General features: G+C 40.3%; 1 protein-coding gene across 3 annotated transcripts in view; it reads right to left on the reverse strand.

The window, feature by feature from the left end:
• The window catches only part of ADGB (androglobin), a 62977-nt gene that overhangs the window by 24135 nt on the left and 12836 nt on the right, over positions 1-26006 (reverse strand). For all 3 annotated transcript variants that reach the window (XM_028723614.2, XM_028723613.2, XM_028723615.2), the window contains exons 7-23: positions 25644-25730; positions 23713-23912; positions 21502-21630; positions 20815-20909; positions 19885-20059; positions 18880-18970; positions 17230-17362; positions 15994-16039; positions 13999-14164; positions 12104-12167; positions 8208-8310; positions 6385-6529; positions 5194-5308; positions 3891-4058; positions 2641-2776; positions 1092-1217; positions 186-279 (exon numbers count right to left, since the gene is read on the reverse strand). In XM_028723614.2, coding sequence (XP_028579447.2) covers positions 186-279; positions 1092-1217; positions 2641-2776; positions 3891-4058; positions 5194-5308; positions 6385-6529; positions 8208-8310; positions 12104-12167; positions 13999-14164; positions 15994-16039; positions 17230-17362; positions 18880-18970; positions 19885-20059; positions 20815-20909; positions 21502-21630; positions 23713-23912; positions 25644-25730 — 2073 coding nt within the window. The remainder of the gene's footprint in view (positions 1-185; positions 280-1091; positions 1218-2640; positions 2777-3890; positions 4059-5193; positions 5309-6384; positions 6530-8207; positions 8311-12103; positions 12168-13998; positions 14165-15993; positions 16040-17229; positions 17363-18879; positions 18971-19884; positions 20060-20814; positions 20910-21501; positions 21631-23712; positions 23913-25643; positions 25731-26006) is intronic.

Here is a 26006-nt window from a genome sequence, read left to right on the forward strand (position 1 = left end):
GTGTTCTTTAAATTTCACTTTTACATCTGAAAAACTAAATATAGTGATGCCCCAAAATGGGCTTCAGTACTTTCCCTATAGCACTTACACAGGGTCAGGTCAGTTTTTATAGGAGAAAATAAGGGGGCGGGGGAGGTGTTGTGAGGCAAAACATGTGACCCTGCAGAAACCATACTTTGTATTACCTCAAAAATGTCAAAGAACATTGTTCAAAATTTGGCTCTATTAGAGCCCACAACTTTTGAAGTGTGTCTTTGACTTTAGTATTCTCCTTAGTACCTGAAAAATAAAAAGACAAATAAAAACAAATTTGGCTATTAGTAAATATTCAACATAGTTATCATTCCTAAACACTGGCATAAAGAAATAAGGTAAAATATAAAGCTCTGAGAGTAATCAGAATGAAAGCATGTCTAGCTGAAAAGACTATCTAACCAACACTTCTGAAAGACATCATCTGAGGACATTTGTAGCCAACAATGCCATGTTTTGCACAAATAAATAGTTTTTATGATATAATGACCAACTGCATTATAAAAGCACTGTGGTGATTCCTATGGCATTCTGTGAATAATTCAAGATTCTAGGTGTCGAGATTGGGCCCTGGCCCCCCAAACCGAAAGTCAGGAAAATTGTGTTTGGCAGCCATTTGGAAGTTCTATGTCCTTTCCACTCCTCATCTGGGTTTCTGGACAGAATCTTCCATCCAGATCCCTTTACAGGAGTACCCTAATATATCACACCTGATAAAAAAGGCGGGGTGATGCACCATCTCACCCCGCTGGGAGTAGACTAAAGAGTCAACCCTTATCTACCACATGAGCTGGCACCCAGTGCAGCCCACTTATATACTTCAGTGGTGGACCGGAGTGAAGCCTTGGTTCCTTCAGTCCGTTTCTGAAGCCCCACCCTGCCCTGCATGTAGGCCTCCATTAGCCAACTTAGAGTTTTGGTGGGCTATACCATCATCCTCCGTGGCTGGTTGAAGCCAAAGCAAATGGCTGTCTTCAAAGGAGGAAGGTGCTGCCCTGCTCTGTCCCCTAGGGGCTGTGTCAGGGCACAACTGTCACTTCTCTCAGAAGAATCCTGACCTGGTTTTCTGCCATTCATTAGTAGCCGCACATAAGACCCTTTCCAGGCAGCCTGCAGTTTAAGTGCAACTTTCTCCTCTTCAGGTGTGGGATCTTTGCTTTGCCAAGCAGAAACATCTGTCAGCTCTAAAAAGAAATTAATACAAAAGTTACCTGCCTGTGAGATTACAATACTTACGTCATGTCTACAAAAACCAACAATGGAGTGTTTTATTGTTTTATGATGAAATCCTCTATACTAATACACATCTACAAGTGTGGATTCTTATGTAGTCACACATAAGAGGGATCATTGCAACATTTGGTTGCAGTTCCCACTTGTTCATTACAATCCAGGAACCCAAAGAAAGCAGTCTAATGCAACATTTCTGATGAAAATATATGGTTCTGTACTGTTTCCCTGCAAAATGTTTTCAGGTAACTGGATAATGCAGGACATTTACATGAATTTAGTTGGTGGGGGGGAGGAAGAGGAGGGGAACAGCAGAAACGGTGGTGGCATCTGCTGCCATCTCAGGTGGTGCAATATCTACTGCTGGTCCTGGTTAATCCTGATTGCCAAAAATGGAACCTCACTTTTCAGAGGCAATTCATTGCCAATTGTCAGATGCTAGGCACCAACTACAGTAGTGGCTTGTAACTTCCTGGAGCTTGGCCTGGCAACTATTGGAGATAAAGCACTAGCTAAACAAAGTACTTAGTTTTGGTCCAGGATGACCTCAAACAGACAGCACAGACCGTTTCATCCTCCACACTAGATGCAATGCATTTACACTTTAAGTCTGGGAACATAAAATGCAAATTGATTTTTGTATTGAGTGCTAGACTTATGTCTTGCAAGCTTAGGTAAGCGATGTGCTGTTCTCCTAGTGTCAAATGCTAATTAAAACTGAAATCCAATTAAAGTTTAAGAACATATATAAGACTGATTTTTTTTTTGTAGGTGTTGCAGAGCATTTGAATGATTGCAGTGCTGTTGAAATGGGAAAAGGATGTAGCTCAGTGCTAGAGCATATACTTTGGATGAAAAAGCTCCCAGGTTCTATCTCTGGCATCTCCACATACAGATGTAAAAGACACCTGCCTGAAATCTTGGAAAGCTGTTGTCAGTCAGTGTCAGCAATACTGAGCTAGATGGAACAATGGTCTGTCTCTAGAGAATCAACAATGTTCAAGTGCTGCAGGGCTCTTATTGTTAACATTGTCCTAGTCTTCCTTTGTATTCCTTTGCTTGTGTCTCCACATTGATGCCCCAAAAGTTGGGATCAAAGATGGGTAAACCTCAAAAGTATCACACAAAAACCAAACAAGTTCAATGGCATAAAGGTGTGCTGATAAAGAATTAAAGTTAGCAGCATCATGTTAGCTCTGCTGTATGAAGTTCAAAAAATCTGTAGGCTCCATCAGTTATATGAGAGAATACCACCTAAGAATTTTGTGTCTGGTTTGTTGTGTTAAAAATGGCAGGACACCTCAACATTCAGGTATCTTCTTAATAGATTATTTAAAAATAAATATTGCTGGTACATTATTTATGTTTTCCATATACCTGAAGAGTCTGTGTCTTCAACAGACACATCACTGTCTTTAAAATCCAAAGTGAAACATCTGTAAGCAAATTTATAGTTGAGAGGAACATTCCCCAATGTCTGTTTTATCAAATGCCAAAAAGCATTATTGAAAGCCTAAAATGTAAAAGAGAAATGGTCAGTAAATTATTATAAATAAATGTTCAAATGCTTTCTACTAATGATTTTCTGAGGAAAATATTACCGAACACATACCCCAACCTGTATATTTGACTACTAGATAGAGTGGATTTGTAGAATCTATAAAATGGCTCACTCCAACTAAATGAGTTTTCCTTTTGATATTTCAAACCAGCCACATAATGTGATCACTATCTTAAGATATGATGGCATATAAACAGTATATTTCCAGAGTATCAGATATCTGCCTAGTGACACTATTGTTTCCAAATTATTTAATTGCATAAGCAACCAGAACAAACAAATGTATCTTTTCAACATCAGTCAAAGGTTGGGGACAATTCAGATTTGGGGGCATTGTGGTGTTTGAACAACTGACAACCCAGCAGCAGCAGCAGCAACAACAACAGTTAGCTGAAAGCTATATCCAAAGTCAAAGTATTTTGTCTGAGAAAAGGCAGTTCAACAACATGTTAGCTACTGCAACATGGGCAGCATGATCCTCAGGCTTGCACAGCCATAGCTAAAGGGACAGTCCTTTGAGATAAGAGGAACACAGCTGCTCAGTGGAGCACATTGTAATTGTCTCTAAAACTCATACTTCACTTTCTCATTATTTATATAATGTACTGAAAATTAGGGAATGGAGATCTGTTCTGAAGACAAGGCTGTTGATCTTATCCATTCTTCACTGTGTCTGCATGATTTGAAGAATGGCCCTTGTGTGCCACACTGGCACAAGACCATAATTTCATTTTCATAGCGACCAAGGATTACCTCAGTGCAACAGCACAGCTGCTGATTCTATGCTCTTATGTCACTAAGCAGCCAGAGAACAGGAATCAGTGTAATTATTAGTTCATACCATCCAGAATATGGGGTTAGGTTTCTTGTCAACATTGAGGAAAATCTAGACTTTTCAAACTAACTGATGTGAAATTCACAAGAGCATGTTTACAGGAATTCATGACAACCTAAATTTTCATTATCAGGAGTTTCAGCTAATGGGCTGCACTAGAAAACAATCATTTGAAAAGCACAATATATTCTGCATGTTAACAGAAGGATAAGATTCTTCTTGTTTTTTTACCTTAAAGTGTTCTCTAGTTGTTCCTGGAGCACAGAGGCCAGGAGGACAATGTGTTGCTTCCAGTGTCTTTATGGCTGCGGGAAGGTTTTCTGCATTTCCAAAATTCAGTATCACATTTCCAATGGCTTTCATGATAGTGGTGGCTTGTTCTATGAACCGATAGCTTTCCTGAGGACAAAATACATACACTACTATTAGTCAGAACTATTAAAAATATATCACTATTTCAACAACATGCACATGGTCAATTCATTAGGAATTACTGAAGCACTAAACCTATGTTAGCGACTATTACATTCGTATGTAATTACTATGAGGGTTTTTTTAATGTCCCCGGGGAGAGGAAAGAGAGTTCCACATAAAGAATCATTTGAAAAATCTATGAATTCAATATACCGTATTGGCCAGAATATAAGCCGCACTCGCAAATAAGCCGCACCTTTAAAATCTGGCTGCTTGGGGGAGGCTTGGGAGCCACGGACGGGATGGGCACCATTGCCCCGTGCTCCCAGGCTGCTCTCGGCCAGGGGGGAGAGCCGTGCTGCTTTGCCGGTGCTGTAAGGTTGTGAATATAAGCCGCACTTTAACTTTTCACGATCGGAAGTTGGAAAAAAAGTGTGGCTTATTTTGGGGCCAATACAGTAGATCAGATCAGGAACCACAGAAACCTAAACATAGTGAAGAAACAAAAGGGGAAAAACTACTGAATGAAGACTGAGCATGCTCAGTGGGTATGGAATGCTGTCTGTCTGCTAGAGGAAAACTTAGAAAAACAGGAGATGAGTGGAGAAAGAAGAGAATGTCTAGAACCATGAACAGAAGGACTTTACCCTGTAACGCCACTTGTATAAATGTATTTGCTAGCTCTGTTAAACCTACAAAGAAAATCCTCTAGAAAGAAAATCCAGCAGAAATTGAACCACAACTACTTTTTTGAAGAGCTAGGTGAGATCCTCGTGGAGCTCAGTCTGTAGTCATTTTGCAGAATTTTCTCCCCGTATGATTTGGAGAAAAAATGCTGGGCACTTACCTTTGGCCATCAGTGGGGCCTGCAACCAAATTTCAAAATTGCATAAGCAGTTGTATGTCTTAGCATTATTTTGGGATGATGCAAGTGTCTTCCAGATTCTGCCCATTTTAAAATTAAATTGCAGGGTAATTATGGATCTGTGATCTTTTCCATTCAGAAACAGACTAAGTACTTCTCGAACAAAACTTTAACTTCAATAGGATTTAAAACTTGACAATGAACATTTGTTTCTCCCAATGGGAATATAGCTCCAGTTGTTATGGTAACAAATACCTTTTCAAGATTTGGCAGGACAATATCCTCTTCACCAAACACACATGGGACCATGCTACAAAGATGGATATGGTGCCCTACAGGGGAGTTCGCAGTGAAGAGTAACACATGGCGCCTGCATTTAAAATAAGCACACTAATGGACAAAGAAACTAAAACATAACAGAAATTCTAAACAGTCAGTGTAAGTAAACCCCTCTTGTCTCTTTCATTATTTATTGCTTGGCTCTCAAAACATTTAGAGAATGGCTCTAAGACTATTTGGTGGACCACATGTGTTTGTACACTTTGAAAACAAGTTATATGTGAAAAAGTGCTAAGACTTGTTGGCATTTCATCCACCCACTAGCAAATAAATATGTAGCTTATTCTGCAAAGTAAGTAACCATAGCTATCTTCTTCCTCATGCAAGAACAGATGCCTCAGGTGGGAGTTGAGCTCTCCCTTGTGGCTGAAACTGAGGTGGGAATCAGAGAGTTCCTGGTATAAAGCTAAGCTCTAAACAAGAGAAGAGATGAGGGACTAGTGAGACACGTTAGCACTAAAAGTCCAAACCATACTGAGGTAAAAAACAACAACACTGGCAGCCAGGGAGGGAAACTACCACTACCTTAGAAAAAACACACATACAAAACTGACAAAAATCACAAATGGATTAGAAAGAAGAGGCCAGAAAGACAGCACAAGCTTTGTGAAACTGAGAAATCAGATTGTGGCTTTCCAAGGGAGAGGCACACAGCAACTTCTTTGAAAATGTCAACATTTCCTGTCTGCAAGCACAGAGAGGAACAAGATCCCAGTTGGAAGTGTCCTGTTGCCCACTAGAAAACAGAGAGTTCCTCTGCTGAGGCATAGCCCTACCATGAATTAATTTATTTAAATATTTAAAACTGTATTTTTCATAAAAGATACAGCAAAGGGGTATACAACATACAAAGTGACAATAGCTTTGATAAAAGCATAAAGGTGTGTTTATTTATTTAAATATTGAGGTAGCGTAAAAATAAATGCTTATTTCTCAGCCTCAGTAACTCCATGGAAACAATGGCACTGACCTATTTTACAGGATTGCTGTGAGGATTAGAAAATCTGAGAAGGTGTGTAAATAATTATTTAAAGCACTATTTTAAAGCACTATTGCTATGCCTCTAACTCAAAAGGGATCAAAAGGGTGTAGCAGAATGGCACATACCCAGCAGGAAGACTTATCACAGAAGCTTTAGTGGCATATGTATGGATCTTCAGGATTAATTGTCCTGGCGCCAAATTTTTCCATGAGAATTTTTCAACCATGAGTAATCCCTTGGGCAAAACATGACCTTCTTTTTGTGCACTTGCTATAAAATAAAAGTATACAGATAACTTGTTGTTTTTTTAATCACCAAAATGTAACCATTTCCAATATCTTTACATATGCTGAGGATTTTATTTATACCCTACTCATCTGGCTGACTTGCCCCATCCACTCTGGGCGGCTTCCAACACATAAAACATAAAAAAGTCAAACATGAAAAACTTCCCGATATAAGGGCTGCCTTCAGATGTCTTCTGAAAGTTGTTCTTAGATGTAACTTGTAGTTTGTTGCTTGTAAACCTCATAGAACATGATTTATATCTTATAAATATCAGCAGGCAGTCTTTCAAGAGAGTAGACAATAAAACAAAAGGAAAGGAGAAAGCTCATCAGCCTTTTCCTTTCTGCCTATAACATGTTAAGTCAAGTTGCCAGGGACAGCAAATAATTAAAATTTGTAAGCAGTTCTACTAAGAAACAATGAAACACTCAAATTCTACTGTCAGATGCTGGTGTGGTTGCTCAAGAGTAAACAGGCAAGACTCCGACCTGTCTTTTCCAGGCTTTATTCTTGGTGCAAACTATTTACAGTGAAGAGAGTCGTAAGTTCATGTCTGGCTCAATCGCTAGCAGAATCTGGGAGTGGTCGGTTTTTGTAGCTCCCCCAGCATAAAAGTCGCGTCACCCCCAGCCTTTTCCGCCCCTCCCTGCGCCGAAACCTACTGCACAGAATGGGTGCTGGCAAGGGCCTCTCCGGTTTGCTCAGGCTCGGTGTTGGGGCTCTCCCTAGCATCCCCTGGTCTCTGCACCTCTTCTCCACTGGAGGTGGGGCTTTCCTCTTCACCGGAAGAGGAACTGTTTCGCAAGATTTTCGGAGGCTCCCTATAACACAACTGCCCTTCCATCTCTCGCCTCTGAGCTGATGGCAGTTCCCTGACACCTACATATGCCTACCACTAAGAGGCTTACTTCAGGTACATGAACAAAGAGTCTAACATGTTTCTCTTCTACACCTTCTTGAACAGGTAAAATCTTGAATATGCAAGGAGTGAGGAACATGCTATGTTACCCTCTCCAGGTCTCAGGTAATGAGATGCCTCTTGTGGTGGACAACAAACCAAACCCAAGGCAATGATAGGAGACAGAGTAGACTGGTCCTTCACAGGTTTCCTTGAGCCTCATGTGCACTGTACTAATGCTGAAGGGACTATGTGTTCTATGTGCCTTCCTTAAAACCTAAAACAGAAAGCTTAATAGTTGTGTGGACTGGGAAAGGAAGCTCTAGGAGATTAATGTAGGGCAAATGGTAGGGACAGTGGTGAACAGAGCAAGCAGGGCTGCAGACCCTAGAACTCCAGTAACAACTGAGCCACATGTAAGGCATTTTTATTCTGACATATGCCTTGAGGCTGTTTTCAATTGCAAATTATGGCAAACCATAAAAGCAGCCTCAAATTATTATGAAGAGGATGGAAGTTGATTGAACTTTGATTTGTTTGTTAATAACATGTGCAGTTCTACTACAGACTCTGGGCTTAAGAACAATTAATTGCATCCAAGACTTTCACCACACACTCGTAAAATGAGAAAGTTGTGTGTCAAAATAGGAGAAGATCACAAATACTGCAGCTCTAACAGAGTTCTATCTTTGAATACCTCTTTGTGAAGAAAATCACAAGAATCAATACTTGCCTTACCTATCTATTTGATACTGATCTTACCTCCTGATTCCCCCCAGTGTACTAATGCAGAAAAGCTAACCAGGATATCAGTAGGCTTCAAACTATCTACAGATAAATAATATACAATACGATCGTCCACCATCTGTAAGGAAAAAAAGAGTATCCATGTTTATTATTTATCTAGTGTTGGAGCAACTAGTATTTGACAGCATTTGAGTTATATTTTAAACACCGTTTTTCAAATCAGTGTATGATATAAAGTGAACAATGAAAGGTCATCAAGCAAAACCTTAGGTTTTGCTTCCCCATAACATTTAGTTTCTATTTTAATCTACTGAAAAAAGTTAAGTTTATCCTAAGAATAATTTTATGTATGGCTTCCTACAAGGGCTGCTCATTAAAGATTTTCCCTGACCCACTTCTGTTATTGTAGGAAGATGAAATTGTACATGTATACATCTCTCCATAGGTAATGTGGTAATTTGTAGCTGCATAAAGCGATGGGAGAAGTGTGTGACTCTTGCTGGTAGCTATGTAGAGAAGGACTAATAACTGTGCCCAGTTTCGTTTGCCTCAGTCCATAGGAAGTACCGTATTTTTCGCTCTATAACACGCACCTGACCATAACACGCACGTAGTTTTTAGAGGAGGAAAGCAAGAAAAAAATATTCTAAACAAAACAGTGGATGTATGATTTTTGTGGTTCATGCTGTGGCCACAAACGTGATCTGACGGTGAGTTTGGGGTAGCCCAATGCAAAAATCCTGTGGATCCATGTGGATCCATGCTTTGTAACCACGTTTTTGCGCCATTGCAGCCCCATGAAACAGTGGGTGCGTGATTTTTTTGGTGCAGGCTGTAGCCATGGACATTTTATGTGATCTGATGGTGAACCTGGGGTGACCCAGTGCAAAAATCCTGAGGATCCATGTGGATCCGTGCTTTGTAACCACGTTTTAAGTAGGGAGGGAAGGAAAAGCATTCAAGGGACAAGGAGCATGCGTGGGGTGTGTAGAGAAGGATGTGGCTAATGATGCAGGCAAGCGGTTAAAGGGGAGAAGGAACACGCGTGGGGTGTGTAGAGAAGGATGTGGCTAATGATGCAGGAGAGGGATTTAAGGGGAGAAGGAACACGCGTGGGGTGTGTAGAGAAGGATGTGGCTAATGATGCAGGAGAGGGATTTAAGGGGAGAAGGAACACGCGTGGGGTGTGTAGAGAAGGATGTGGCTAATGATGCAGGAGAGGGATTTAAGGGGAGAAGGAACACGCGTGGGGTGGGTGGAGAAGGATGTGGCTAATGATGCAGGAGAGGGATTTAAGGGGAGAAGGAACACGCGTGGGGTGTATGGAAAAGGATGTGGCTAATGATGCAGGAGAGGGATTTAAGGGGAGAAGGAGCTCGAGTGGGGTGTGTGGAAAAGGAGCTTTTCGGCGAGCTGAGAGGGGAGGGGGGAGGGAAAGAGCACTGTTGCTTTAAAGGAGCCAACCAGACAGCAGCCACTTACAGCAGTGTAAGCAGCTCCTTTCCTCTCCCACTTTGCTCCTTCTCTCCCTCTTTGCTGCTTTACGCAGCTAATGGCGAATCCCCTGCAACCCAAGTCCTGCTCAGCGGATCAGCTGAGACGCTGGGAGAATCGTAATTTCCCTCTCTCCCTCATCCCGTGCCCTCCTGTCCCCAGCAGCCTTTTTAAAAACCTTTTTACTGGTTTTCACTGCGCTCGTGGCTCAGAGCCCTCCTGTGCCCTGCCGTCCCTCTGCAGCCTCATTGCTCCGTTTAGAGAGCGTTGCTAGCTGAGGCTGCAGCAGCTGTTGCTGGCTACGCGGCGCTTTTCCGGCTCCCTATGGCTCCCGTCTGTTCCTCCTCGCGTGTAAGCGGCTGCTGCCCGCTTTGCTGCCATGGCTCTCCTTCCCTCCCTCCCTCCTCGGCTCCTCCCCCTCCTCCTGGCTGTAAAGCAAGCAAAGCTTGCTTTGCTTGACTGACGGCAGCCATGGATCCAGTCGAGTGCATTCGCTCCTTAACACGCACAGGCATTTTCCCTTACTTTCTAGGAGCAAAAAAGTGCGTGTTTTGGAGCGAAAATTACGGTACATCAGGGGAAATCTTTAATGAGCGCTCTTCGTAAACTACTGGTCTAAATATTTTAAAAGAGAAGACACAAAAGCTAGTTAATATGATGAAGCAATGGGTTTAGGACTTCTGCAACTATATTTTACTTAATTAGCACAAAACACTTAAACACAACACAAGTCTCCTCTCCATTTGCCCCCCAAAATTGGCCCTGAGGGGGTCAGGAGAATCCCAGAACAGTATGAGTGAGAGGAGAAAGGGATCATTCCATCTGGTAGGCTGAAATGCTTGTCCTGCTGGAACAATCACCTTAGTACAACACTGAATTCTTTCCCGTGTATTGGTCCAGAATGTGCAACTTGCTTTAAAAATGTAGAACAAATGAACTTCTCCTCAATTTCTTCTAGGCCTTAGGGTACAAGGGGTACTTGAACTGGCTGAATGCCTAATAACTTTATTTCACTGTATTCCAAAATGTTTTGGATCCACAGAAAATTCCACATCAGTGGACTGGGATAAGTTGATATTCCTACCCCCATTCCTCTGGCAGCTTCCAACTCCCAGAAAGTTTATAATGAGAATCAGGGGACCCAGTTAAATGGGGTAGGCTGTGGCATGGGGTGGGGGGAGGGGGGAGGGGGGAGGGAGATCACAGAAAACCAGGCAGTGGCATCTTCCATGAGATGGCTGGGGGTAAGCCAGCTGCGTTTCTATAGGCTTTTATCTGGATTCAACTCAATATAAATTTGGTGACAGAGTTTAATGCTGGATTTGTTTTAATACTCGATTGGGAGCCGCCCAGAGTGGCTGGGGAAACTCAGCCAGATGGGCGGGGTATAAATAAATAAATAAATAAAGTTATTATGTTGAAAGCCTCTATAATAGTAGTTGCTTGGTGACATGCTCTGAGAGGGAAGAGAGGTGATCACTTTGAAAAGGTATTAGGCGGGGCCTAAATCATGTAAATTCATTCTGATTGGACTGGGTGATAGAAGACTCTGATTGTACAGAAATTCTAGAGTGGGGGTGTCAATAGTCAGGAAAGGAGTTGAAAAATGGTCAGTTAAGGAGTTGGGGAAAGACAGGGAGATCGGAAGGGAAAGTTGAGTCCCAAATATTAATACTCCATCTGGTGAAAACCAGGAGAAGGGAGCTGGTGACTGAGTAGGTCTGAGAGGCTGCACTATGTAAAAGTCTTAACAGAGGAAGGTTGCACAAGCAGGTTTTTTAAGCTGGCTAAACTGTCTAAGCAACTAGAGGAATTTGGTTGGTCAGAGGCAGATTGACTCAAGTAACTGGACTGGGTTGTGGCTGCATTTGACTGGGGTGGAGGTTTAGGGATTTGGCCTGAGGTAAAAGTCACTTATCAAGTACCTTTAAGACCCCTGATGTAACTATTAGTATTCCTTTGTGCACAGTATCCATTTTAATTAACCAATTATCTTAGTTAAAAGTTCATCATATCTCTCGTGTTGTTGTCCAGCTCATATGTTAGCCTACTATACTATACAAACTACAAAGAGGTTTCAAAGTATTCTGAGTGAATTGATGGCAGAGGAAAAATTAAAAAACACAATTATCTAAACTTGTGTTTATACAAAATGAGGCTAAGGGAACTAGTTTCCCTGTCAGATCCAAACTGAAATTCTGCAGTATCTCTGATCCCAAAGTATCATGATAACATTGTTTTTAATGTCTATCATTTATATTTTAGGATTTGTATCAATTATTTCTGTGCTAGGTTTTTGTAGACAGTAACATTTTACTGGCGAATGCAAATGTTTACAGAATGGATACAAAACTGGGATTCACAATGCCGTTATAGTTTACAAAGAGATGAATAAATCATGTAGTCAGTGCACTTACTCTAAAATCTGACTTCTGATAGGTGTAGCTATAGGTATTTGGCTTGTGGAAGACATACAAATTCCTAAGGAAAGCAAACATTATTATTTTAGCATTAATTATACAGAAACCTCTCCCTCACGCTGTGCATCACATTTTACTGAATTATAAGACAACTGAAACAAACCATCAGGATTCTTTGAACAGTTACTCAGTATGTTATTATCATCTAGCAATAGAAGTTAACTTCCAAATTACATGACAGCTTCTGAAATTGAAAATGTGAATAGTCTGTCACCATTCTGGACTGCAAGTAGTAATTAAGTCTAAGTTTCCATTGTTCATTTAGGCTACAATCCTGTGCTCCATTGCTGAGAGTAAGCCCCATGGAATTGAATGAGACTTGTTTTTTAATTGATGTGCATAGGATTGCACTGGTAGTTGTGGTTGCAGCCAAGACAGAACTCTTCCATTACACCTTTATCATGTTCAGGTTGAATTTAGGATGTTTATGAGCATCAAATCTGATGTAAAAAATATAACCATGTGCTTAAGATTTTCCTAAATGCTAAAAAGTTATGTGAAAGGACCTTTTCATAGAATCATAGGGTTGGAATAGACCACAAGGGCCATCGAGTCCAACCCCCTGCCAAGCAGGAAACACCATCAGAGCACTCCTGACATATGGTTGTCAAGCCTCTGCTTAAAGACCTCCAAAGAAGGAGACTCCACCACACTCCTTGGCAGCAAATTCCACTGTCGAACAGCTCTTACTGTCAGGAAGTTCTTCCTAATGTTTAGGTGGAATCTTCTTTCTTGTAGTTTGGATCCATTGCTCCGTGTCCGCTTCTCTGGAGCAGCAGAAAACAACCTTTCTCCCTCCTCTATATGACATCCTTTTATATATTTGAACATGGCTATCATATCACCCCTTAACCTCCTCTTCTCCAGGCTAAACATGCCCAGCTCCCTTAGCCGTTCCTCATAAGGCACCTTTTTACTTTTTACTTTTCATTTCACCATAACTGTCTTTTCATAAATAAAATAATATTTGGCATTTCAAGTCATTTATGTATGAGGGAAGAATGTGTCCAGTGAGTCATTCTTATGTCCAGGAGACATAGAACCAAAAACCAATGTGAAAGCATGTATAGTAAGTTCAAAGAACCTGGTTTCAGGAATGGGGCAGCAAGAGGCAGAATGGCAAGAACTACAAGGGACCAAGAGCTCTGTGTGGAGGAAGTAAAATGGAGCTTGCAAAGGTGTTTTGTAACCGACCAGACAGGCCTACAGACCTATGGGCTGAAATGACATCTGTGACGTTATGGGTGTAGCAATTGGGCATGTGCAGCTTGTTCTCTAAGGAACAATGGAAAGGGGATGCTAGGAGTTTGGCAACTGCTTTTGAAGACAATTATTCTGGAAAATTGATGTTACATTTTTTAAAGAAGGTTATCAGACATCACAGAAATCTCTTACTGGGCAACATCCATTGTTGCATGAGCGGACTTTTGCTTGCACAATGGGACTTCCCCGTTTTCTCTGCCATCATATGTTCCCCAAATCTACTCCAGGGGGGTCCCTGAACCATCAAGAACAGCTTTTGAATGTATGCAGGGGACTGCAGAGGGAAGGGAAGGAAGGGGAAGTTCTGTCACACCAGTAGAAGTCCATTCTCCTAGTGGTGGCCACCACTGGACACCATCCATTGTCTTAAAGAAAATACAGAAAATTGCTAGGAATCATCAGATGGCAGATTTATAAGAAAATCTGCTGAATTTCTAGTATGCACCACAGGGATTGAGGATGCCTTTTGTGTAGCAGCCATGAGTCACCTACGCAAATTTGAAGGATAATTTGGAAAAGTCCACAAAAGAAGATATAGCCTCTGTAACAATAATAAAAGCATGCCTTACTGAAAACTAACACAGAAATCTTCATAGTCCATCCATATTTCCTTGGAGATAGGGCTCTTTTCTGATTCTATCTCTTCCTGAGATTTATTTCCTAACTGGTTATTAGCAGGTTCTGTTGATTCTGGCATTGGAGCTGCTTCACTACTTATTTTTTCAGTCGATTCCCCTGCACAGATAAGGGAGGGAAAAAAGATGTCCTTAAGTTTACACTCAGAAATGAAAGACTATATTCTACTGGTAAAGTTGAGCAACATAAACAGGGCAAAATTATCCTAGTAATTTATCATAAAGCAACTTAGCAATACTGTATATGTATACCCGTAACAGCCTAAATCCTCACTGATTGCTGTGAAGCTGCATGCACTACAAAGGCAAATGCTTTGAAGATAAATGGACTGAACTATTCTTTCTTCTCTTAAAAAGGTAAAGAAAGGAGAGAGATTGAATATCTAACTCCCAGAAAGCAGCAAAGTAAGGCAGCCTTCTTTAACCTGGTGCCCTTCCGATATTTTGGAATACAACTCCAATCAGTCCCAGCCAGCAACACTGTACAAAACATCTGAAAGGTACTACGTTGGGAAGGGCATGTTTGTCTAGCAACATAAGCACAGATGAACTATCAATACGTCAGAAGAGAATTCTCAAAAGCAGAGAAGCATTTTTCTTAATATACACCAAGACAGCTGCAAAATAATGACTGAATCAAGGAGGATTTGTCCATAACCCCTTGAAACAGGACCCCCAAACCAACATATTGCTTGCATACTGAAGATTTCATACATCTTCAAAAAGAAGAAATAAATTATTTGAAGACTGTGAATTGAAATGAAGGTTGTGAAGCTGTGAACCCTTTAAACCCAATTCACAAAAAAACTGAATAAATGAAAACATAACGGTTATGCTTCACCTCTAGAGGGCTCTCTAGGTTAGCCCTGAAGCATGCCGGCAACGAATGCTTCTCTGTTTTACCTAATCTCTAGTAAAGAAGTTGCCGAATACAGGGTTGTCAATACACATCCTTGAATCTATTTTATACACCATATTTTAAAATAATCTGTTTTTAAGAGACAAGCCCAACTGAAGTTCTGGAAGCATTGTGCTCCAAGAAGCCAGTCTGTGCTAACTCTGATAAGAAGGGAGCTGAACAACATTTCCCGGATCAATATGACAACCTGAATTTAGTTAACCGACTTTTGCAATTCACTAGTGTTTGGGCTCAAAGTATTGAAATACATTTTTAAATGTGTATTTTGAGAGAAAGCAAGTTAAGAAATGCAGATTTTGACAGAAAAGGCCTATTTAATACACCCCCCCCCCAAATACAGATTAATGTGGAGATGCAATAAATGTAATTATAAGTGAACATAAGAAAAAGTGACACAGAACAGAAATAAACAACCATCCATCCCTACTTACGGTAGGTTACTGCTATGAGATGTTTCTGTAGTTACATGATAACACAATGCGAAATATTAACACACATGCTCTTTTGAGAGAGAGAAGCACTCATGTACTTTGTGCATGTTTTGACAAAGTTCATGAAGCATTAAAAGAGATTAGGTATTATTAAGAGGGCTTCAGAGAACACAGAGCTTTAGCATTTGGGAGTGTGATATAGGATTGGTTCACATGTAAACCAAACCATGGTTTAGCATAATTTTCCCCAAACTGAGGCTCTTTAAATGTATTGGACTACAATCCTATCACCCCCCATAAGCAAAGTCAATGGTCAGAGATTATGTCAGTTATAGTCCAAAATTATTGGAGGGAAATACTAGTTTAATGTGATGCAATATTAGAAATTCCTTTTTACCAACTGCATATTTCTCTGGCAAGTTTTCATTGCTGTTCTCCCCCTATAATTTTGCATTGTAAGACACCTTGGAACTAGCTATTTATAGAATTTTTACTTCATTTATAGCTAAATAACTGAATGAATGAATAAATATTTTCCTATTCAATAGAGAATTCATTATTCACAATCATATTAGTTACCTTTGGTGGATCCTTCCATAGTATGTGGTGCAGCTAAAGTAGATTCCTGCAGAGTGGGGAAAAGTTTGTTTAGAAAAATACTGACAAAATAGCAAAAAGCAAAATAAATTAAATGTGTCATAACTTAGAAGTGTCATAGAAAGCTAGTTATCTGTAGCAAACGTCCACAGTCTGGCAAACTTCACTACACACTCATTTCCATGAGACTGTGTGTGCATGTGCACACATGTGTGCTAGTGTTGGCTTCACTGCAGGATGTGAGGCAATAACTGAATGCTTAAAACAACTCTGTTCTCGTCCCTAGGGACAACTCTTAAATCAGAAGTATGCTCAGCACTCTACTACCAAATTGCTTCTATGCATGGTGGCAGATTTAGGATCATGCCCACCAATTCCATTCGAGGACAACTGTTCTGCTCTCAGATCAATATAGTACTGGGAGTCCAATTTAAGGGAATATTTCTGTATTTTTACAAATTGTGTCCTCCACGTTACAGTATGCTCAATAAAGGTTATAAAATGATAGAATCTGGAATCCAGAGTACAATCATAGCTTGGAAGACAACCGGAATCTATTCTGGAAGCCCGTTTAACTCTCAAAACATTCGGCAACCAAGGTGCAGCTTCTGATTGGCTGTAGGAGCTTCTTGCAGCCAATCGGAAGCCGTGCCGGACATTCGGCTTCCAAATAAACCGGAGCACTCACTTCCGGGTTTGCGGTGTTTGAGAGCCAAAACATGCCAGTGCCAAGGAGTTCGGCTTCCAAGGTTTGACTGTATAGTCCCTAGAAGACGGATGGTGGAAGCTGAATTTCCCAACTCATCCACACAGGCCCTTAAAGCCTCTCATGGGACTTATGAGACACTGGTGAATGGGACAGAGGTTTATACAACCTGCCCAGCAGCATTTTGTGCTTGATAAGCATCTTGTTTTTGCTGCCTACTTGGGACTGCAAAAAAACAGGGCCAATTTCAAACCCCAACAGGTTATACATGCGTGGCTGGTAGGCTGAGTTGTGCTTGCTTGGCAAGTTGTGCAGGACTGATCTAGAATGATTTGTGAACATCACTTTTTTACTACAAACTTCAGATGAATCACAGTCTTCTGATTTATTCAAATGCAGAGAGAAAAAGCTCAGCAACATTTTTCTTTTTTCAAAAAACTGATCATACAGGAAGCAGTGTACACAATTTTTAGCATGAATGGAGAACAACCCATGCAGGGTAAAACCTTCACCTGAGAAATTTCTTCTGTACTTGTTAAATTTGAATCTCCAGAAGAGTCAATTATGCTTTCATCATTTTCAGTGACAGCAGGAAGACTGGATGCTGGAAGAGATCCCTTTTTGAATGTAGAAGGTGGGAAATGGCTAAATAAAACACAGATAAATTAACATTCATCTCTAAAGAAAATGTATATATTAAAATGTCCAGCCGAGTAACTCTACTCCATTAGCAGTTACCGTAAAAAGAAGTCCTACTGGAAAATAGGGAATATCCAAGGAAAATTAATTTAAGTTCAGAAATCAAAAACACTTCCTTGCACTTTGAGGAGGTGAGATTTACTAATGAAGCTTCTAATCCTGGTACCTGTTCTATAAAAGAAGGTAGACTTTTTTTAAGAGCAGAGGCTCTGCTCACCAGAGGCCGGGCTAGCTGTTCCAAGGAAGTGGGAGGCCTGTTTTAGGCTTAGTCTGGGTTCACTGTTTATTGGAGCTACATTCAAGCTTTCCTTGTCTCACTGCCAACCTAGGTGCTACTAGGAGCTATCCAGGGTGCTACTTATCTAACAACCTTGCCGGTTTGCCTCATCCAGATGCTTTGGGATAACTCCTATCATCCCTAGCTAACAGGACCAGTGGTCAGGATGATGGGAACTGTAGTCCCAAAACATCTGGAGGGCCAAGTTTGGGGATGACTGATCTAGGCCTACATTTTCCTTTGTCTGGCTGTGCCTTACTGGGCCTGGCTTCCTGAATGGGAGCTAATAATATGTGACAATGAGTCCCTGGAATTTGGGTCTAGCACAGGCTTCCTCAAACTCGGCCCTCCAGATGTTTTTGGCCTACAACTCCCATGATCCGTAGCTAGCAGGACCAGTGGTCAGGGGTGATGGGAATTGTAGTCTCAAAACATCCGGAGGGCCGAGTTTGAGGAAGCCCGGTCTAGCATTTGCTACCACTTGGGCAAGAACCTTGTCTCCTGGCTGAAACCACTGCCTGGGAGAAAACAAGGGCATCGTGTTGATTACCATCCATTGCATTTTTGAAGCATAAATTGTAAGCCATCATTTCTGGTAGTTATTTTTTGTGATTGTCTTTTTTGTTTTTAAATCTGTTTTTAATGTTGTATTTAATTTTTTTGTAACCTGCCCTGGGAGCTTCGGGGAAATACACATTAGAAATGAAATCATCATCATCATCTCCAATTCCTTATGTAGCCCACCCCCCTCGCACATGCATGCTGCCTCTCATGCTGCTCTAGGGAATCTCCAAATTCTCTGGTTCAGTTTTTCGGGGGGTGGAAAAGAATCTGAGAAAAGTGCCTCTCCTTCCTCTAACAGGAATGCAAGTCTGATTCCAACACATTGTCTTTTGGACATATAGGAAGTTATATATGTCTAATGGGATTTTTGAAGTTCGGGTTTTTTTAAATTACAGCATTACCATGAACTTCTATGAATACAAATCACTTGTGGCACATTTCCCCTCCTTTCCTCCCTTTCTTCCTCTATTGATAAACACACCCCTTTAATACTTTGTAGTGTTAAATTGTTGTTAAATTAACCTTTATTGCACAAAATATCATTATTTATTAAACTTTATGTAACGCTTGATTGTAGGTTTCCAAATATAATTCACTGAAGCCCACTGGTTCATATACTTACGTGTCTCTTGGTATTGGTATTGGAGAAAGTCTATAGCTCAGAAACGGGCTAGCAAGTTCAATGAATTGTTCTGGCTTTTTAATGACAGGTTCTGGAAGGTACAGAACAAAAGCAGGAGTTCTTCATGGTTTAAGAAACCCTCCACAAAAAACGACTCTCATTGAAAAATAACAACCTGAATCCAGGGAATAGTATATTATCTGCAGGTTCTATACAATTAGACTCCCTTTCATTCAGAAAGGTGAAATGTGCACACAGACAAACATGGTTAGCAGATTTATGTTAAAATGTTAACAGCACAGATTTAACAAGAAAAAAATATTCTTAATGTTGTACAGAACATCAGCCTCACCTTCATGTCAGTACCAAAGCAATGACCCAAACTGGGTGATCCCCTTTCATGTCACCCTTTTGGGGTTAGCCCACCAGCAGCAGTCTTGCCCTGTGGGCAGGAAAAGAGGCTAAGATGCCTAGAGTCCTCCAGCTGGTTCTGCCACAGCTGTAAAGCTTCAAAGACAGATGTTGACTATTAGGAGCTCGAGGGAGGGATAATATGATAGTAATATTCTTCTCTGCCACTCTCTTTTCTCATTAGTCTGGCCCAAACAAAGAAAAAGTAAACATTCCTCCCATCAATATGATAACACTTTCCACATTGCAAGTTTCTGTGCAAAACCAGAGAAGTGTCCTATACTATATTTTGTGTATGTATGTGTATTGCTGTGGGTCAGATTGCTTTCAGAAGACACAATATATCCCTATGTCTCAAACGTGATCAAGACCAAGGGAAACACAACAAAAACCACACAATAGTACTACTTTCAGTATTCATTTCAAGCACAGAATAATACTTATTAGGTAACCGATAAAGTAAAAAGCATCTGAATTTTCATATATCAATCCTTTTGATCCTCTAAATGGCAGTGTGGGTGAAATCAAGAGACAAGTATTACATTTTGGCTTATTGTTAGTTTAAAATATACCGCAAAGCCTGGAAAGACAAACCTTGGGGTTCATCAGTCACAATTGTTTCTTTTTTCTGGCGGATAAGTTTCCAACGAGGAATAGGTGGTGGTTTGGGAGGGGCTACCAGGGGACCGGACCTTGTTCTGGTTAGCAGTGCAGGGTGACTGTATATGTGGGAAAGACCATATTGCCGCAACTGCTCAGATGAATCAGCCTGCAAAAGAAAGAGGAATAAAATGCTCAATGGAGGCTGTGTTACACATAAAAATACCAAGAGGAAAGTAATTTTGGCACAATTATGTAATTTCTGACTATCATAATTGTTCTAGGACAGAGAGCACCGCACTGCCTCTGTATGTGGGGCCATCAACAGCCCTAAACTCCATCTGAGCGCTCCAAACCTACCATTGGCAAGACAGAGTATCAAGGAGGTAGAAGGGGAATATAGAGGAATATAGGAACAACTGCACAGTCCTGTAAAAACAATAAGACTCAGGTTTGGAGTGGAAATAAAATATTGTACTGTAATTGAGCTGTAATTTCTCTCAAAGACTGTTGGCAAGCTTGGCCAGCCACTAGCATAATTACAGCCCTGTCTACTTCTAGATTATCCTTCGTTACGATGGGCAACTTATTCTTGGCTAGACCTATATGGAAAGTCTCCAGTAACATTGGGAAGATATCCCTGTTAATGGTAAGAATACTATACATGCCAGGATTCCAATTAACTGCACATTGCTGTACCGAGTTTCAAAAAAGGAATGTTTATGAAACATACATTTATTTTTAACAAGTCAAAGCACTTAAGGTATAAAACCAACCAACCACAAACCTGAGCTGGACAAAGGCAGAAAATTGGTCTACAAACAGCCTTTTTCACAAATATGTTTTGTGTTCTTTGTTGATATATTTGCTGTTTTTATTCAATTATTAGTTCATATTTTGAAGGCAAAATAAACAAAGCCTTACCATTTTCCCTAAGACAAATATCTTTCTTTCAGACACATAAAGAGGCATATAGCAAGCATATACCACCATCTGTGGTTGCAGTGGTGTTGCAGAACCTATTAAAAGAACACATTACATATTATTATTAATTAGATTTATATACCACCCATCAAAAGATTTCAGGGCAGTTCACAAGATAAAAATACAAGTTAAAAAAAACTCCAAAACAGTAACAAAAACCCCCTGAAATGCTGCCACAGATAATAGCTCAATATTATCATAACTATTATAGACCTTGTTAGGTGCTATGTTGCTATGAAGGCAAGAAATGAAACTTGATTTCACCAATTTTGTTCAAGTTAAGTAACCTTTCAGGCACAGATGAATGGAGCTACTACAGAACAGTGGTTTCATGATCAGTTAGGGCTTTACACTTAAACGGCATACATTTTATTCACTTTTTTTTTCTAGGGACTGATCTGCCCCTACGTGACCTCTTGTGCTTAGAGCAGAAAAAGAGGTAGCCAAACTATGGAAGGAACTAGCAACCTCCAAGTGAATTGTTCCATGTACCTTCCCAGCCACCACCTGCTTTTCCCACAACAAACCCAAGGAAAAGTCTACAATCCTTAATTATGAGCAGAAGTCAATAAAGTATTCGGTGTTGAGATCAGTTGTTACATACATCTAGGAACAATTATAATTTACCATCAAGAAACAGCTGGAGAGAATTTTGAAAGTCAGAAGACACGCGTCCAGAATGAGGCCCTGGCCTAAATTTATCCCTTTCACCATCTTTGCTTCTCTTCTTTCCAACATCTTTTTGATCTTGCTTCTCTACCAAAGAAAGACAATGCATGTGTGAATACTACCATACATGGTCACACAACACCCAGTGGTCCTTGTCTCAAGCAATGGGTAGTGCAGAAAACAGTGAACCAAAATTCATGCCTCTGTTTTAGATAAATGTTAAGTTCAAGATAAATCATGATTCTGTGTTCAAGGCAACCTTTACAAATGGCTCGCCACTCATAACTTGTCTATAACCTTTCCACGTATTTTAATTTAATTAATTAATTAATTAATTAAATTTATATAAGACCTTTATCTTCCAAGGAGCTCAAGGTGGTGTGCATGGTTCTCCTCCTCCCCATTTCATCCTCTGAACAACCCTGTGAGGTAGGTTAGGCTAAGAGATGGTGACTGGCCTAAGATCACCCAGTGAGCTTCATGGCTGAGTGGGGATTCAAACCCTGGTCTCTCAGGCCATAGTCCAGCACCACCCATTAGCAACTATGAGAATCAATAACCCACGCAGAGACTGTGATCTTCAGAGATGCCCCCATGCAAAGCCCCAGCAAAGACTGGAATGCCAACGCAGGGGCTTCGTGAGCAGATAATATGAGTCTCTCTGGAAAAGAACTAACACTATGCCTGCTTACTGGCCTGCCTGGCGGTTTTATAGCAGAACAAAGCACAAAGGATAACTAATAGTCACCTTTCTTTCTTACAGTATTTAAAGTGTTTTTACACTGTACTTTGTATTCTAAAGAAGTTTAAGACACTTAACAACAATATTGATAAAGACTATTCATATACAATAAAAATATAATGCTTATGCAAAACTATAAAATATTATAGAACATTATAGTAGAAAAATTACAGTAGGGATGAAATAAAAAAGATTACAAATCCCAGTAGCCTGGGCCCATGGAAAAATGTTTTCACCAAAAATAATAAGTTAATCTGGGCTTCTTGTGAGAAGGAATCCCAGAGGTAAGGCATGACAACAACAAAAGTCTTGACTACATACTGATCAACCACACTTAGTCATGGAGCAGAACCTCTAAAGATCTAAGTGGCATGGGCAGGATTACAACCATTTCAGGTCTTTAAAGGTGAGAGCCAGAACCTGCATTGTGCTCAGAAACAAATTGGAAGCAGCAGAGTCCAATGATTTGATTTGATTTTTTAAAGAATCAGGTTAAGTAAAACTCTTTCTGCCACCATTTGAAGTAGATGAAGTTTGTGGATACTTTTCAAAGGCAACCCTATATAAATTGCTGCAAAAATCCAGTTTCAAAATAACTAAGGAATGTGTGAGGATGGCCAGCCTTCTCCAGGGAATGGCACAGCTGGCTCACAGGACCTAAGCAAAAAAATACAACACTCCTGGTTGAAGCTGCTATGTGCTAAAAGTAGAGCTCACCTCAGTTTCTAAGGGCCAAACTTGACATGACCCCATTCCATGCAATTAGAAAGTGCACTGTGTGTATGTGTGTGTGTACACCCACACACCCACACAGTATATATAGAGAGAGAATATGACAAGAATCCTTTACCTTCCTGTGATTCCTGCTATTTACTTTATTAAAAAATCATGCAATTGCTACCGGAGCAAATATTTTTGGCTCTAAACTATGTCACTTAAAGAAGAAAACCCGAGATAATATTTAAGACTTGATTAAAAAATATTTACGTGGAGAGTATTTTTCCTGTATTCTATTTGATCAGTACTTACAACTAGACTTACACATCACTATCCAGTGTACAGTTAAGTCTACTGAAATCAATAAGGCTTAATGTATCTACTGTGGCAGTATACTGTATATTTACTCAGAAGTAAGTCTCAGTGGTGCTGAGTTATCTGAGGGCAGTCCTAAATTTTCAATCCAGCACACTGTTGCACTGATTTCAATGCGATTTAAAGGTACTTTATTGCACACTGGATTGCAACCTTACATCGAACCTCAGTTCTCTCTCTCACATACACGTAACACCTTCAAGTCTGGTAACTCCTTGGAGTTTAATGTGATTATTTGAACCTATACAGAAAAGTGCAAAGAAATAAAGATGTGGTTTCTCTGTCCAGAAGGTGTCCTTTGTTGCATATCATTTACAGTCTTTATAATTTCATACCTTTGGCAGTTTTTTCAGGTTTCTCTACCTTCTCTGGTGGCTTAACAGTAGGTACGGCATCATTTTTAATGTCAGATGATTTTAGATCTTTTTTAGTGTCTTGAAGTGACATCTTAAGTTCAGGAACGGATTCTTCTGGTAACTTAAATTCTGGCAATGTCTCTCTTAAGAATTCCCAAACTTTATCCAAATATCCAGATCTTTAAAATATACATAAACATTACTTTGAAATGTAGTTCTGTCTGCTCTTTATTTACTGCATATGCATTATGCTACTCAAGTTATTATTATAGTCAAGCAACCATGCTGAATTTTACTACCATTTAAATAGTCTGGTTATCACTGGAACTGTTCTAGTCACTCTTGGAACCTAGTGTCATCTAGAATGTATCCACTCCTTGAAAAGAAATGCAACCCGTTTTTTTCCCCCCTAGAGTACTGAGAAAATAACTAACGAAGACAAGCACAACAGTTTGCCAAAAGGTAAGGGACAAAGCAAAAGCAACCCCAACCAGGGGAGTAAAGTGGTGGAACAATGGCCACATGCCCAAGTCTTGCCAGTCAATCTGTTTTTTGCAATGCTGGCTCTAGGCTGATACTGTTGAGGGGCTCTATGCTGGCACACCCCTCTTGGGATAGAGCAGCTTTACATCTAGTGGATCTATGGCTGGTTCTGCATTGTACTCTCTTAATGATTCTATGATTCTATAAGGCTATGTTTTGGAGCCCTATACTAACTGCTGCAAACAGCCTTTCAACCCCCTGCACTTTTGGCAGCAGTGGAGTCCTCCACTGGTGGAGGGGCATCATCTTATCTTAACTCTCTCTAGCAGCACAGATCAGAAGGTTAGGATTACTCTGTAAAACTCATTTAGAAATAACATAAACAAAAAAAACACTAAACCAAGCAGTTTCAAAATTAGATATTTAAAAGAATCATTTGATACGATGAAACATAGTTTCCCCCCTACATCCTTCAACAGCACAATCCAATGTATGTTAGCTCAGATGAAAGCCCTACTGAGTTCAACAGGTCTAACTCCCAGGTAAGTGTGAATTTGAAATTCATTTAGGCTAGAATCCTATAGACACCATTAACTACCAGACAAACCTGGAGTACTGTGTCCAGTTCTGGGCACCACAGTTCAAGAAGGACACTGACAAACTGGAACGTGTCCAGAGGAGGGCAACCAAAATGGTCAAAGGCCTGGAAACGATGCCTTATGAGGAACGGCTAAGGGAGCTGGGCATGTTTAGCCTGGAGAAGAGGAGGTTAAGGGGTGATATGATAGCCATGTTCAAATATATAAAAGGATGTCATATAGAGGAGGGAGAAAGGTTGTTTTCTGCTGCTCCAGAGAAGCGGACACGGAGCAATGGATCCAAACTACAAGAAAGAAGATTCCACCTAAACATTAGGAAGAACTTCTTGACAGTAAGAGCTGTTCGACAGTGGAATTTGCTGCCAAGGAGTGTGGTGGAGTCTCCTTCTTTGGAGGTCTTTAAGCAGAGGCTTGACAACCATATGTCAGGAGTGCTCTGATGGTGTTTCCTGCTTGGCAGGGGGTTGGACTCAATGGCCCTTGTGGTCTATTCCAACTCTATGATTCTATGACTCTATGAAACCCAACAAATAAAACATGTGTACAACCATTTTAAAAGATAATATTTCACTAAAGGAGTCATAAAGTGATTAAATAGCGAGTGAGTATCGAGCAGGCAGAAAGGAAGACAAGAAAAAGACCCCAGCAACAATCAACTTATGATCTTTTAAGTTTTTTTAAAAAAATCACAGAGTTCAGTTGATTTTGACTGCCTTTAAGTTTTGAGTCATACTGTGTATCTGTTCACCCCATCCCACCCCAAACACCAGATCAACCAAGTATACGGGACGCAAAGCTGAAGGAACTGCATATAAAAGTGGAACTTACTGGAGAGGAATAATTTCTGGTATCCATCCAGTAAGTGCATGTAGAACTGTGAATTCCCCCAGCTCCCTTTTTCCTACATCATTTATGCTAAAACAAATACAAATATGCATATAAGCAGATCAATATTCTATTCAGATATTAATTCTGTCTCAACAGTCACTCATATCCTTCCAAATTCTTCATATTTCATATATAATTTCCACTGCAAGCAAACAAGAATATTCACAAATCAATTCACAGTACAGCTGCAGTCAGAGGGATACAGGCCTCCTATCTTATCTTCCCAGAAACAAAATATAGCATCAGATAGGAATGAAGCATTAAGCAGTTCAAGCTTTCAAAGGTTTGAAGCAGGCTTCCTCA

This window comes from Podarcis muralis, chromosome 3, assembly GCF_964188315.1.
Source record: "Podarcis muralis chromosome 3, rPodMur119.hap1.1, whole genome shotgun sequence".
Lineage (NCBI taxonomy): Eukaryota > Metazoa > Chordata > Lepidosauria > Squamata > Lacertidae > Podarcis > Podarcis muralis.